Source organism: Anser brachyrhynchus (genome assembly GCF_964034855.1).
Source record: "Anser brachyrhynchus genome assembly, chromosome: 3".
NCBI classification, from domain to species: Eukaryota; Metazoa; Chordata; class Aves; order Anseriformes; family Anatidae; genus Anser; species Anser brachyrhynchus.
Genome location: NC_137696.1, coordinates 1,886,898 through 1,901,886, shown reverse-complemented (window position 1 = coordinate 1,901,886; position 14,989 = coordinate 1,886,898). Strand labels below are relative to the sequence as shown.

At 39.1% G+C, this 14,989-nt stretch overlaps 1 protein-coding gene across 1 annotated transcript in view; it reads left to right on the top strand.

Moving 5' to 3' along the window:
• LOC308192979 (uncharacterized protein) overlaps positions 1-14,989 on the top strand; it is a 197,194-nt gene that overhangs the window by 101,007 nt on the left and 81,198 nt on the right. Inside the window, exons 7-10 of the mRNA XM_080587104.1 lie at positions 2,638-2,705; positions 3,669-3,731; positions 10,967-11,143; positions 13,749-13,826. Of these exons, the coding sequence (XP_080443230.1) occupies positions 11,067-11,143; positions 13,749-13,826 (155 nt within the window). The 5' untranslated portion in view covers positions 2,638-2,705; positions 3,669-3,731; positions 10,967-11,066. The remainder of the gene's footprint in view (positions 1-2,637; positions 2,706-3,668; positions 3,732-10,966; positions 11,144-13,748; positions 13,827-14,989) is intronic.

The window sequence follows — 14,989 nt, the reverse complement described above, 5'->3', positions numbered from 1 at the left end:
AATTACCTACTCTCTTTTCTCAACATTTTTTCAAAAGTTTTTTTTCCTCCATGAATATTTATGTCGATGCCTCATTTGCTGACTGAATTTCCACTCTGCTGGAATTATGCTTCCCCATAGTGCACCCAGGAAAGGTGAGCCGTTAGAGGTGAGGAAAAGAGATTCCATGACCTTTAGGAAATAGCAAGTGGCACTAGATAAAACGTATTCTGTGAGGGGTTACTTATGGATTGGTTGGACATAATTACCAAAAAATTATTATCTCTCTGAAACAATTAACTTTTGGTAGATCAGACTCCAAATCTCCAGAAGCTCTGAACTTTTGCAAATGGGCTTTGCCTATTGCCACTCTTAGGCAATGAGTAATTCTTACAATAGGCATGGATGATAGATACCACATATTTCTAGTTATGAGTATGGACTTATTTACAGCTGGCATTTTTTTAAAGTAAGTTGTAAATGTAAAGGTGCTAGATTCAATGCTTATGAATGTGTTTCCTTGGTGATAAAGCTTTCACTAAGCACGTTATCTATCTGTGCTATCTTATATGCAGACAAGAGATGATTCACACTGTATGTTATAGGTCTTGTGCTTTAAAATTGAATCCTCTATTGACTTATGGCTGAGAAACATAGAAATCAAATCCACAGCTGGTTCTTCTTAAAAGTGAAGTTTTGGCAAAAGCAATGAAGGCTTTAATACATTACAAAAGTATGCATTTTTTAAAGTTGTTTCACTTCCTATTTTCTCTCTGCAAAACTCCCTGAAGTTAGGAGGGCTCTTGCGTTTCATCTTGCAGTTTCAGCAGAACATAGCCTTTATTTAGCATTCACCATTACTGCCTACTAAATGCAACGAGGATGTTAGCTCATGGGGGCACACAGATTAAATAAATAAACACATAGAGTGAAATCTCTGGCACAGCGCAAAAAAATTTCTAATGATGAAGCAGTTGTAGTCAGAAATCTCTTCAGTGGAAGAACAGAAGTGGTTTTGGAAAAGTTAAGGTGGGACAGAAAGAATCAGCAAAATCTTCCTTGTCCTGACAAATAATTTTTCTATCACAAGAGTGGGAAGTGCTGGCCCTGTTGAAGTCAAGGGGAGTTTTACAATTCTTTCCACTTAACCTTAATTTGTAAGTAAAATAAGGGAGAGTTGGCCTGTTGGTAGTCTGTTTTTGCTTTATTCTGGTCTTTGGTAAAAGGATGCTCTTGCTTGTCATCAGCTCTAGCACTCGGGAGCTTACAGTGGTTATAACACAGAAGAACAGGTAGGTGCAAAAGACGCAAAGTGAAAGCAGATCTGCTACCAGTGAGAAACTGCTGATGACAAAAGTGTCATCCCAGCACACATTACACATTAGGGTTCAAGAACTATAAATGGCATGGGGTTATGTGCATTAATTGCATCATAAAGTAGAGCAGCCCCAAAGGAGGTCTGGTCTCAGCTGTACTATGACTGGGACAACCAATTAATGAGAGATCTTACAATCTCATTAGGCAGGACAGAAGTAGAGAGTATTAATCTCCCATTCTCTGTGTCTGAGACTTGAGCTCAAATATGCAGACTGTTTGCACAAACAATCCATGGAGCAGAGAGGAATGGATCTGACTTTTCCCAAGTCCTGCTTCCAGTTTCAGGGACTGACTTTTCTTCCTTTACTCTTTCCACTGGCATAAGCTCTGCAGTGCTCGTCATTGTGCAGAAGTCATCAAAGACTTGTTTAGATTTGCTTTTCATCACTGAATCCAACTTCTGTTTCTAGGTTTTATGATTTTGACAGCTGCTGTGTCATACGATAAACTGTGAGCTGCTCTATTCCCAATGATCTCTTAATTTAAGTTCATTCCATTACTCATTGCTGTCCTTGCACATACTAAACTGTCCTATGTGTTAAACTCTTAAGTACATTTTTTTTTGAGAATGTAATTGTTGGGGATTCAGAACCAGGTCAAGTCGCATGGTGTTTCTGAAGCAGAGTGGAGAGGGACATTCTACCTCATGAATGCAAGTCCTGTAGGACCGATTTGGAGAAATCTATTCATTGCTGGGTGGACATGAGTGGAAATGTAAGGTTCTTGGATGGATGTCAGCCACTGAGTGGACTAACACCCTGCAGATGGCTCAGTTAGAGGCCAAAGAGAGGAAGAAGATGCAGTGCCGTCTACAGTCTGTATTGCTGCTTTTGGATTTGGTGCCATTGTTGACTTAGCTTTATAACAGCTTCTGCTGGAGCTGGTGCCTAGATCCCACTTTTGGCGTTGTTTTGTCTTCTCTTTTATTGTTTTGTCCCAATGTGTCTTTGGAAATGTCAAGAAATGGAATAGGCTCCACTTTGTTGATAGTTCAGGGAACAGAAAGGTTTTCTACCCTCCAGCTCTTGATTGGCCTTGAAATTTGCGTTAATTAGTAGAATCATTAGATCCTCACTCCAATCACCCACTCTGTCTGTTCTGCTTAAATATACTACCTCCAAACATAATAAATCTGAAAAAATGTGCGTATTATTTTTCTTTCTAAATCAAGTCCAAAAAAAATGAACCAGCAGCATAGTTCCACTATAGTAAATGTTGGTTTTGCTGCCTATTTTTTTTCCCTTGTTTCTTATTCCCCTTTGTTTTTCTGCACATCTCCAGGATACATAAACTCCCTGTCACTCTCAGAGCTCTTCCCAGCTATGCAGCTGCCTGTCAAGGAATACACGGTAAAATTCCTACCGCTACCCATTCCTTATACTCAGCCAAGTGTTTGCCAGTATCTACAAATGTCATTTGCTTGCCTAGATTTTACCCATTCCATGAAGATGTTTGCAATTATACAGGAAACAACACAAACCAAACCAGCTGTCCTCTAACTTGGGGAATTCCTGTAGAACAACTCCCATGGAAAATTCCTGCATCAGAACAATCAAATACAGGGAGATTTGGAAAACTTTGGTTTTACCTAAACTTTAGATGGATAATGCATGCAATTCCTAGAGAGCAGTACCCTTGGTGAAAACTGCCTGAGAGTGGAGTGAGGTGAAAATTACTATTTTTCCTATCCCACCCTTGTTCTAAGTATATTACTGAATAATACTACTAATAAGGGATAAAAAGACTTCGCAGCTTCCTGTTAGTAGTTCAAGATGGAACATCCTTGTGAGAGCAGGAAAATGAGTTTGAAGGAGGCAGGTCCCATCCCATTTTGCTTTGCCATGTTTAAAAATGTGTGAGAACTGAAATTTTATTGTCAGTACTTTCAATTTTGTCAATATTTTCTTATTTATACTTGATTGCAAAAATGATACATTTCTTAGCTAAATAAGTATTTTCATTAATATTATTTCCTACTTCTAAGCTGAAGCATTTTAGGAAAAGTTACAGACAAACAAAATAATAAAATAAAACAAGGTGACTTTTTTTTTCCTGCTGTAATGTTTCATAGTCACAGTTGACAATTTTAGTTTACTGACAGTAAAGTTGTTCAGTAAATACCCTTAATTTCTTTCCCAACCAGAGCCAAAGTCATCTTCCAAGCAAATTCCTGCTTACAATTATGATGTGATATTTCATACCTACAATATCTGTTTCTTAGAACCTAATTATGCGCTAGAGATTATGAACTAGTTACATTCAAGATTATAATCTATTTTTAAGGTTCTTCCTTGTCATTCCCCATTTTTCAGACCCACGGCAAGTATCTTCTAAGTGCACTGGAAACTGCACCAGACCCCAGAAGACAAACGCAGGTACACAGGTGTTGCAAATACCTGACCATCCCACTAACAAGTGGCTTTGCAAGGAGCATTGTGAACAACAGCTTTGACTTTAAAGAATGCTGCTGCTCTGGCACTGGTGGTGGTGTAAACAAGGGAACATTTTGTCATTATTTATAAATATCCGTTGGGCTTGCATGGCTTCTCAATGGTTGATGTATCAACCTTTCACTAAGTAAAAGATAGATAAGCTAATAGGTACATCAGTTAAACCAAGTCAAGCTTAAGTGTCCTGGATAATAAAGCTTTGCATAAATTCTATCTAATTTAAGCAATTTCAGCAAAAAAAAAATGTATAACAGGTAGCCAATCTGGGATAAAAGTGTTTTTATTTCAGTACTTTGTTCCTCATAGCATCCTTCACAGACACTATAACATTATTTTAGTCTTTAGAAAAATATCTAACAACATGATTGTCTCACACCAGGCATGATCCCAGTGGAAATTAAAATTGCATGCATTTTCTCATCACTCTTTATTTAACAACTGGGAGACTTTTAATATTTGAAACTCAGCAAGAAAATTGTCTTGAAACATAGAGATTCCTTTGGGGTAATTTCACTTTTTTTTTCTGTGAACTTTAGCTGAGCAATTTTTTTTACAGTAATACAGATCTATGGATTGTATGAATGTTTAGAGGACTTTCTGTATGTGCTTCTCACCTGACATATAAAGAAAAGTAACAAAAACCATTCTAATAAAATCATTTCAGTTAGCTAGCCTTAGTAATAAAGATGCCTTGTTTCACTTTTTTTTCATAGTTCCTTTTAATCCTCATATCACTGGCTTTGCAAGTAAACATAGAAGTCACTGTATTCCTGTAGGAAAGGCAATACAATTGTGACACTTCTTGAATTTTCACAATAACATCAAACAAAAGGGTGAAAGAATAAACATAACTCTGCTATGAATATTTGGTGGCTAGAACGAGTGAAGGCAGGAAAAATACTTTAATACCAACTAAGATTACAACATCTTATCCAGAGCTATGTTTGTTGGAAAGAGCAAAAGTTGTTTCTAAGAACAGAAAACGTCAGAGAAAAATATACAGACTTCTGCTTTGTTTACATGGAGATCTTTGAAAAGCTTTTGCACTATTACTTTACCAGCTCACCCTAGGCTGAGACAGCAGGGTAGGATGGGCTAGGACAGAAAATAGCATTTTTGTATTGCTGACAAAAAGTGGGATGCTATCCCTGCTGTAATGTCAGTAAGGAGGCGTGTTTTGTTTTTTATTATAACTCTTAAATATATACATGGCCCCAGTGTTAATCAGTTAACAAACATTTTTCTTAGTGATGTTGAGGACACTGATTTTTTGTTTGTTTTCTCTGAGAGGACCTTTGGTGTGTCCAAGAAATCCAGCATTGATGGAACTTGGTAATGCAGTTAGCTTGACTTAGGCAGTAGTGCCCAGAAACTGATGGCTGGTTGGTATTCTCTACAAAATTATCTGTTTTTTTCCCTTCAACATCTAAAGGACAAATGTTTGCACTGCAAAAATACCATTCTAATAGGTTCTTGCAAGTGGTCGTAGAAAAGTGACAGTGGATTTAGTAGGGTTGATTGTATAAGCTGATTTCCATCAGAACCTTTTTCTTTTTGCCTGTAATCAACTCTCAGGAGATAGGCTTGTTAGCAAGGCACCATGGCTATTGCATAGCAGCTTCCTGTGTTCATTATAGCTTAGATCTGTTCTGCAGATTGAAGATGCAGAGGTCAATAAGCACCTTTTGGAAATACTCCATTCACATTCAGAGAATGTGGTTATCATACTCCCTTGCTTTGGGCTTTGTCGCTTGCATTCATGTGTCCAGCAGAGTAACATCAACACTCCTGTCATATTGTGTGCACTCTTGATGTTTCCATCTTCAGCATTTCTGAGATCTGCCAGTCCCCATCAAGAATCTGGGGCTCTTCCCTCGAGTGTTTCTACCAGAGTGAAGCCAGCAATGTCCAAGGCCACTCTTTATGCAGAACTTTATACAGGAACTCTGATTAGTGCCACAGGTTCAAACCCAACTTGTTTACGTGCTGGTATGATTGTACACTGAAATATATGCTTAGATATGTATTTCTTTGGATTTCACTCTTACTTTAATCCTTTATAGTGAATCTTAGTGATAGCATCTTTTTTTCCCACTAAATCTCTCACAGGATTTTTTTTTTTTTAGTGATTTTCCAACTAACAAAGGAACTCAGGTCTCTGAGTTGTTTCAGAAAAGAGACACTGGATCTACACCTCTGGCACAGCATCTGGGAAACCAGAGATAGGAGTTTGGTGTCCTCTTCTACACGTTAGTACCATGAAGTGTGTACAGATACACATGACTGTTTGCCATACCAGAGCATTTGTCATAAATTTCATTTCAGTGGCAAAAGGAGTACCTGGGGCTAAGTCTGTAAGAGAAGAGAAGTCACCAAAAACATTTATTTTCGGACAGTTCTGCCGATCACACAGCAGAAGACCTTAGGAATTTTCATGGTCCAAATGAACTTCAGATACTTGTGGAGTGTGGGTAGCCAGCAGCAGTGTGGTGTTGAAAGGAGCCCACAGAAAGTATTTTGCAAAACTCAAGGTTTGTCACCAAAACATCAGATCACTATCAGAACTCCTAAAAGGCCAGAAGCCTATTGTTCCATGTTTTTTTTTTTTTTTTTCCTCTGGAGAAACAGGTTCTCTGGACTATACTTATTCTTCCTTGTAGTTTCCAAAGATCCAGGAAGTATTTTACAGACCTTGAGATAAATGCAGGCATTTATTCCAGTCCAAAATACAGGATGCAGATCTGAAATGCAAATGTCATGGTTCTCTGTCCTAGAGATATCACCCCAACAGTCCTCACCTGCAGTTTCTAAAAGGAGCATGTTCTGGCAATGTTTTAGGTTATTTCTTTTAACAGACCATTTCCGATATAAAACCTTTTGATATCTTTAAGGGTTTTTCAAAGCTCCTTATAATGCTAATTGCATATGTGCAGGAGAAGGAAATTTATGCCTCTCCCTCCCTAGATAGCCTGATAAGAGCCCTAATGAGAAAAAATGCAGGAGACAAATATCTGTCGTCTTGCTTCAGGGCTATCCAAGTATCTCAGGGAAATGCTCCTAACTGAATGCTAAGAGTTCAGTACCCTGGTAGCGGGTGGAAAGAGCATGTTCCTGAAAAGGGAAGGCTTATAGGTAGGCTCAAGGTAGGCTCTGCTGCCCTTGAAATCATTATGCCAAGAATAGGGGCATTGAGGTTGTCAGAGTTACCTGCATGCAAGCCAAGTGCATCAGAAGTTTGGACCAGTAATTTTCAAAGGTTTCTGTAAAACCTCATACTGTTCAGCCCACACATTCATATGTTCAAGAGGAACCTTTGGAGAAAGTTACTGCTGCAGTCTTTCCAGGCAGTGGGCTCTTTGCCAGTGGCTGATTTTGCATTCTAAACCTTGGCAATTGAGTTAAAATCTTTGAGGCTGGGGTTGTCTTTGTGCACAGCCTTGCACAGCAAACACTAACCTATGATCTGGTTATTATGTGCAGTGGTGTTGTGGAAGGCCAGATATCCATGTCAAAATTTAACTTTATTTCCTACTGAAAAGCCCTGTCATCACCTTGTCTAATCTTAGGCACTGAAAAGATTTGGTTTGTATCAGTCATGGGTGACTCTTTGGAGTGTACACAACTCTTACCAGATTATTTGCTGAGGCTGCCAGTCATTTCTGTTTGCAGACATCCTTAGTTACCCTTTTAAATGTTGCACCTCTCTTTATCATGGTCTTTCAACCCTACTGAAATCTTTGTGATCATTTCCTACAGCCTGTTTCTCCTGTATTACCATGACTGGTACAAGCATGTTAAAGATTCTCCGTTTTTTATTCCATCCAGAATATCAGTATTTTAGGAACAAACAGGTAAACTGATTGACAGAATCTGTTGGGCTGCAGAAGGCATTTTATTTCTTGTTCCCTTTGGTATTTTAACAAGGGCAATCAACTTAATTCCACATTCTCTTGTGAGATTTTGCCTTCTGGGTGAAGAACATCCTTTACCTCCCCTTCTCCCCCTTTTCCCAAACAATCTTCTGCTGTTCTGGGAAGATGGAATGTATAGGTGATATCCCTTTCAGAAAATACATCCATAATATATCACAAGTATTGTCATCATGATGTATTAATGTAATGCATCATCAGAGAGCTGTCAGGGTGAAGATTTATTACTCTAAAATAAGTTATGGTAAGTCACTGGGGAATGGGTTGACAGAATTTTTGTTTATTTTTCTAAATTAAGAACTTTTAGAGTAAGTTTAAAAATCTCTTACCTTCTTGAAGTAGTAGGGATGGGAGGGTCACAGAAAAAAAAAAATGACTTGAATCAAAAACACCAGAAGGACTCAGGAGGCCTCATAAGAATAAGAACTTAGTTTTTTCCCTCAGGTAGTTTCCAAAAGGTCTGGTGCAAAGTTAAAGTTTACAGCTTAGATGAGAGCTACGGTAGGCAGTCAAATTTGTTTTAATCAACCCAAAGTGGACTTTATTGCTTTTCCTTTAAAGGAAAGCAGAATACACAAAACATAAAGCCTTGGGCTAAAAAAGGCCCATTGGGCTAAAAATACTACAAAAGGCTATTCTCTCTGGCCAGGTGTATCCAGTGGACTTATCACAAATGTGATCCAAATCGAATGAAATCAGTGAGAATTTTTCATTAGGTTTCACAGACTTTGGATCTGGCTCCTTCCCTGCGTCATGTGGTGAAGCCAAGAAACTTGGCACATTTATAGCATTGTAACATAAAGCCATCTGTGTACAAGTACAAACTTTTCCTTATTGCCAAAGTGCTTAATGTAATTACAATCAGGCTTGCTTCTTCTCTGCTCACTTCATCCATATGCCGGGATGTATGAAAACTTGAACTGGTAAAGAATCCCACAGCATCTGAGTGTGCGTGCTGCTTACAGCAGCAGACATAGCTAACCTTGTAAATCTTGTGCCCTTCTGCATTTTAAGGAACACACATAGAGTTACTGACTGTCTGATGGGGAAACAGTCTGATAACAGAAATATGCCAGAAAGTTCAGCCTGGATTCCTTTCTTGCGAACTGTACAAGACACCTGAACCAGGAGCCCAGTTGCCCTCGCTCCTGATAAGTAGTCAGAAGTGTATCCGAGCGTGGATGCCTATGATAGAAGTTGCCTTCAGGAGGTGACTTTCACTTGTTGCTGGCTAGAGAATGGACATAATGCCCCTATTCACTTTGTTCACTGTCTAAAGGAGCTTGTGTTAATCCCGAGTGTCAGTTCCTCACATTGTCCCTGTCCATAAGCAGCTGCAAAGTAGTTGTTTCATTTTATGATTCACTCTGTGTTGACTTCAGGTATTTCCAAATGCAGTATCGTCCCACGGCATTTATTTTGTTACTTGCATTTCATATATAATGATATTTGCGTGTGGTTTCTTCAATATTGAATATAGTATTGGTCCATGTAAGTTAAATACTAAGGTTGTTCCCAGGTTAATGAGTGCACTGTGCTTACTGCTGACTGACTGAAAGGTGCTACACTGAACTTGACCCTACAGCCCACAGGCTTGTACTTGACATTATCAGCAGGGATGGTATATTTGAAAGGAATATTAACAATAAAATTAAAAAAAAAAAATCTGCAGTGGATGCATTTGCAGGAGCAGGCAATAAGTTTTCAGGAAAAAAAATGCTGAAGGCAAAAGATGGTAATGCCAAAAAAAGGTCTACAGTTTTCGCTTGCTGAAGGAAAATAATGATAAGCTGCTTAATTTTGGCCAATTTTAGGAAGACAGTTTAATTAATTACCTAAAATGTAGGTACAAAATGAGTGCCAAAGTTTTGCAGATTGCCTCAACCCAAAGTCTGTTGTAAACTGTGCTGCTATCAGTCTAGGAAAAATCTTTCCTCCTCCATAAACTTCAGAATAGTTTAATCATGTATAGTGACACAGATATGTTGGCTCAAGCCAATTTTATTTCGAGCTATTATCTGAGATGGGTATGTACAGATGCTTATAAAGCACCTGCACTTCGCAGATGCCAAATAACCTGTTTCTGCATACACGCCAAGCTTTCCTGGTTATTCAGAAGGCCGTGTAGGTACATATTCATGGCCTAGAGTGTCCGACTGTCCATGGGCACTACGTAGCCATCTCAAATTCAGCAGGGATTTCCTTTTCTAAACTGGGCTGTAAGAAGGGCATGCTTTTTTTGTTACAACTAGTCAGAAGCGGTCTTAGCATGCACTCATTGTGATCAGCTGAAGTACTCAGTGGAAGAAGGTGGGCCTGGTCCTCTGAAGTGTCAGGCAGGTGAGCTGTTGGGATCACCGTATGGAGCATGGAGGTTGAGGGAAGATTTGCACTAGGATCTATAGTCTGGTGACAGTAGTTTCTTTCCTAATTATATGGTGCTAAAAGAAAGGACTTCTGACCCATGCCACAAGTGTTAAGAGGCAGATAAGTCTTTGATGTGAGGGTTTCTGTGGGAGGTAGTCACACGTGCTACAAACTGGAAGCTTAAGTGCTCGAGTTATATAGGGGTTGGAGTTATAAGGGGTTTGCCCAAACTCCTGTCCCCTGTGTGTTTCTGAGTAGAGTTTCAGCTAAATTTAGTATCTGTGGTGGTTCCTGCTCAGATCACCAGTCAAGACAATCTTAGGTCAGTAAGCTTGAAAGGAGATAAAATATCTTGGAAAGACCATATGAAATCTATCATGGCAAACCACTGATAACTCCACATCTTATTAGCTTCAATTAAGTATTTCCATGGGAAACTGTGGAACTGTTTAAAGTCATGATGACACATACACACACTTTGTTCCATCCAAAGAAATAATCTGTTTTCCAGATTTCCAAATAGCCAAGCTATTTTGTTATTGTTTTTTTTTTTCTTTTCCTCCTTTTAAAAGAAATAATTTATAAGAATTTATCTTGGGCTTGCTACAGATTTAAAAGGAGAAAAAAGGTTTCTTCTGTCCGACTTTTAAATTATATGCATGACCAAAGATAAATATGTTTTTTATTTATAACTGTGGATAGATGCCAAACAAAGCCTTTCATATGACGCACCGCTGCTGTAGTGGAGAAGTACTTAAAACAGTTCCAGTCAAGTTAGGCCCCAAGACTTTTCATGCAACTTCATGCAAAATGGCTAAGACCTTTCATTTATTTTTCTTCCTTTTCTTTTGAACATCTTCAAAGGTTACAAGTGCAACATGCTTAGAGGATGCCAGGCTTCTTCCTGTCGAGCTGAGATGGTCTGAAAACCACATTGAAACATGGGAAATTGCAGCTACCACAGATGGCAGATGAGGGGGTTTTTGCAGGCTGTAGATCTCTCCTGCCGCTCCCCTCGTGGCTGGTAACAGTTGGACGAAGGTAATGGACGGAGGCTGGCAAAGCCAAGTGCTGTTGTGAGACTGGGATGAATGGACTTTGACAATACTGCTGAATAGGAATACTTGTGGAGCTAATACAAACAATTTGTAATTGTCAGAGCTGAAAAGTAAAAACATGATTATAAACTGTGCATAGGATCAGCTTATGTCAGCTTTAAATGATTTAAAAGTCTAGTGTCTGGAGCTGCATCTTACTTGCCTGCAAAACTCCTTAAAGAAGACTTACATAACCATACAAGCATGTCTCTCCCTTCTTGTGTATTTATTGTGAAAACTAACCCTTTGTCTAGCTGACAGAAGACGTATTTTTAGGACAGATGTGAAACAAAGCCTTCTGGATACATCAGAAGATAGGGATTTTCTTGATTTAAATAGAAGAGACACTTGCTTGGTCACAGTAACTCTTTCAGAAAGTGCTGGTTATCCTTGTTTTATGCAGGAAGAGGCTCTGAATAACTAGATGCTAATGCAGCCTACAGCACCTTGGTCAGCTGGTGGCTTTCTGCTGTGCCAGGCTTGGAAGCTCTTTCTGGGTGGAAGCGGTGCAAGTTTGTAAAAGATGCAAACTTTCCTGAGACAAGGGAAGGAGCATAAGAAAGCCTTTTCTGTTACCTAGAGCCTACCGTCATTATGCCTGACCTGAACTCATTATCCCTTGGTATCTGCAGCAGACGGTGACCTTTGATGGCACTGAACCACAGTATGTGAGGAGATGCGTTCCTGGTAATTTTGTCTCCCGAGTGCCAAATGTGGAAGCTTCCTCACTCCACGTCCAGGCTTCCTCTACACCAACACATGCACAAAAATTAAAATGCTACTAAATACTACTCAGCAACACTGTTTAGGTGCTAGGTTGCATTTCTGATATTGCTGCAAGTGCCTCTATCTTCCTATCACCTAGGAGTCTGGAGTAGGCTGGAAGCAACTAATTTACCATGTAATAAGATAGGATCCTGTTGACATAAGTCAAGGGCAAAACTATTAAGTCATTAGGTCTAATGTTGTAACATTCTGATACAAAGGCATGGCTTGGGCCTTTCAGATGTGCATCTGACCTTTGAGGATTAAGTTTCTTCGCAGTTTATTGTTAGTTCTGAAAATGTCTTTTTTTTCCCCTTCTGTTTCACATACATTGATCTTTGGCCCTGTGCTAGTACAGCTTGCATATCTGCTCCTGAAGTCCTGATTTGCTCCAGTTTCATCAGAGGAAGTAATGATAGAAAAGGTGTCATGTTCTTAATCCAGCAATGCTGAGAATGCATCACATTTTGCTTTTCTTAGCACTGCCCATATCATGGCTTGGCCCATGGGGTTGCAGGCAGAAAGGAGAAGAAATAGAAGTGGCTGTCAGGATTCTTGCACAAAGCAGAGAAAGTGAGGATTGCTCGAATCAATTTATCTAGGTGTCATTTAAATATATATAATATAAACCTGCCTTGCTCTAGCCCTGTGTTATTTTGGTAAAGCCAACTTTTTTTCAAATCTAACAGTTTTTCCAATTAGCCAGATGATAATTTCAAACATTGTACCCTCCGGCACAGCAGTAGGTTTGCACTTGTTCCAATTTCATTGCACAGGCAAGGGAAATGCAATTGGACTGTAGAACTTGCCTTGCTGTTGTGATTATCATCTCTTAAGATAGATTCACTTAATGTCAACTTCGTAGACCTGTTTAGCCCTGAAACTTTTGGCTTAATGCTTTCCATTTTATGAGTCAGTCTTTGAAATAAAGAGCCAAGAGATGTTCTCACTTGGAACAGGGCTAGGTTTTGTCTCCATTTACCATTGCTCTGAACGCTAACTGTTCTCCAGGTGAAATCAAGCAACAGGTAAGCCTTACATCCTTCATATGTAATGAACCATTTTTCACTTACAAGACGCATGAAGAAACCATATCAATGGACACCCCAAGCTGTTGTGTTGTCTGAAACTTCTGACCAAAATTTCACAGACAGTATGTCATCGTTTCATAGAATCTTAGAATGGCTCAGGTTGGAAGGGACCTTAAAGACCATCTAGTTTCAACCCCCCTGTCGTAGGCAGGGACACCTCCCAATAGGTCATATTGCCCACGGCCTCATCCAGCCTGGTCTTGAACACCTCCAAGGATGGGGCATCCGCAACCTCTCTGGGCATTTTAACAAGGAAAGCTCATGTTATGTGATATTCTGGCCAGTTATACAGGAATATATTCAATAATGTGGAGCATTCACCAGAACAAAATATCCAAGAATGTGTTAAATTACATTTGTAGGTTGTTTTTTAAGTCTATCTTGCAAAAGGTCTGTAATGCAATCGCTTTTAAGAATACATCTGAACCTATCTAAGCATATTTTACTTATGCATTTAGCTTGTCCTTTTGAACTATTGGGAAGGGTTCACTCTCTGAAGGAAGAATAGGCAGGCCATTCTTTAAAAAGGACAATTGGGAAGCAAGACATCCAATGAGATTATAGCAGTAAGCTGTGGAATGCTATATTTCATTAGGTTCTGTTTTATTTTTGCATTCCATGACTTTAAATACAGCGGTGATGGGGAAATGCTGTATTTCATGAGTTTTTGGTTTGTTTTATTTTTTCATTCAGTGACTTTAAATACAGTGGTGATGGGGAAAGGGAAGTTGTACTAAAAAAGATTGTGCTCTCAAGACTGCACATGCCAAGGTAGGTCTGGAACGGATGCTCATGGCTGAATTAATAAACTCTGACTGTCAATGTTTAGAACAAGAATTCTGACAGACCCTTCACCATGACAATACTAGTGGGAGTCACAGTAATATCATCTGCTGCTGAACATCGCTAGTGTGTGAGCACTGTTGTGCCAAAGGTTAATATGCCAGTTTTATTTCTTTCTCTCTACAACAATAATTTAAACGAGTTGCACACATAAGTGATGTTATATGCATAGGGTTTTGCATTAAGTTTGCTATGTCAGATTTGTTTATAAAAATCATATTTTGAACCACTTGCCCAGGGGCTCCGTTCTGGGGAGCTGCAAGCTGATTTCTTTTAAAGAGGCAGTTTTCATTTTCCATGAACTTTCAGTAGAGATTTTGGAGCTCTGAGCAGGGAGCTCAGTTTTAAAATTAGCACTTGCCCAGGTTTACAATTAGGTTTAATTACTTAGCAACAGAGAGTTTAATCTAGTTTTACATGTGTGCCACATGACCCTTTCCATACCTTACAGGGATTGGAAGGGCCCCCTGCCTCTCCTGGGGAAAATTGCTTTCCAACGTTTTGGAGACCATTTACAATGTTTTTGTTCCTATGCTGCAATGTTAACATTGCCCATAAACCTAATAGTTACACAGTAGTTAATAAGGGGCAGAAAGTTTTACAGTCTTTTCCGCAGTTGTTAAAATCCTGCTACTGTAATTTAGTCCTAGCCACACAAAGCCGATCAGTTGTTGTGAAAACTAAGAGGCGCTATATTGGTGTATTCTTGGAAACTGATGGAAAAGAGGACCTCTCCTGAGCATCTAGCTGAATGTAGTAAATTTGAGGATTATTTAAATTGCAATATAAACACTCAAGGGCTTGCCAGCAGTGTACCTTCAGGATGTGTGGCTTTTCTATAAGAGAAAATCATTTTGGATTTCTGTTAAGAACCAATTGCAATTAATGGCACTATCTGGCAAAGGATGGCTTGCCAAATTGCCCTTCAGTTACAGGAAAAAAGTTCCATTAATGGTCTTGCAAGCATATTTTCAGTCAGGCTTGACCAGAATCATTTTCTAGCTGTTTTCTATATTATATTAACCAAGGGCATTTCCAAGGTACTGGCAGTACTGCCCTCTCTGACATTATAAACCTTCAGAACATTTTCA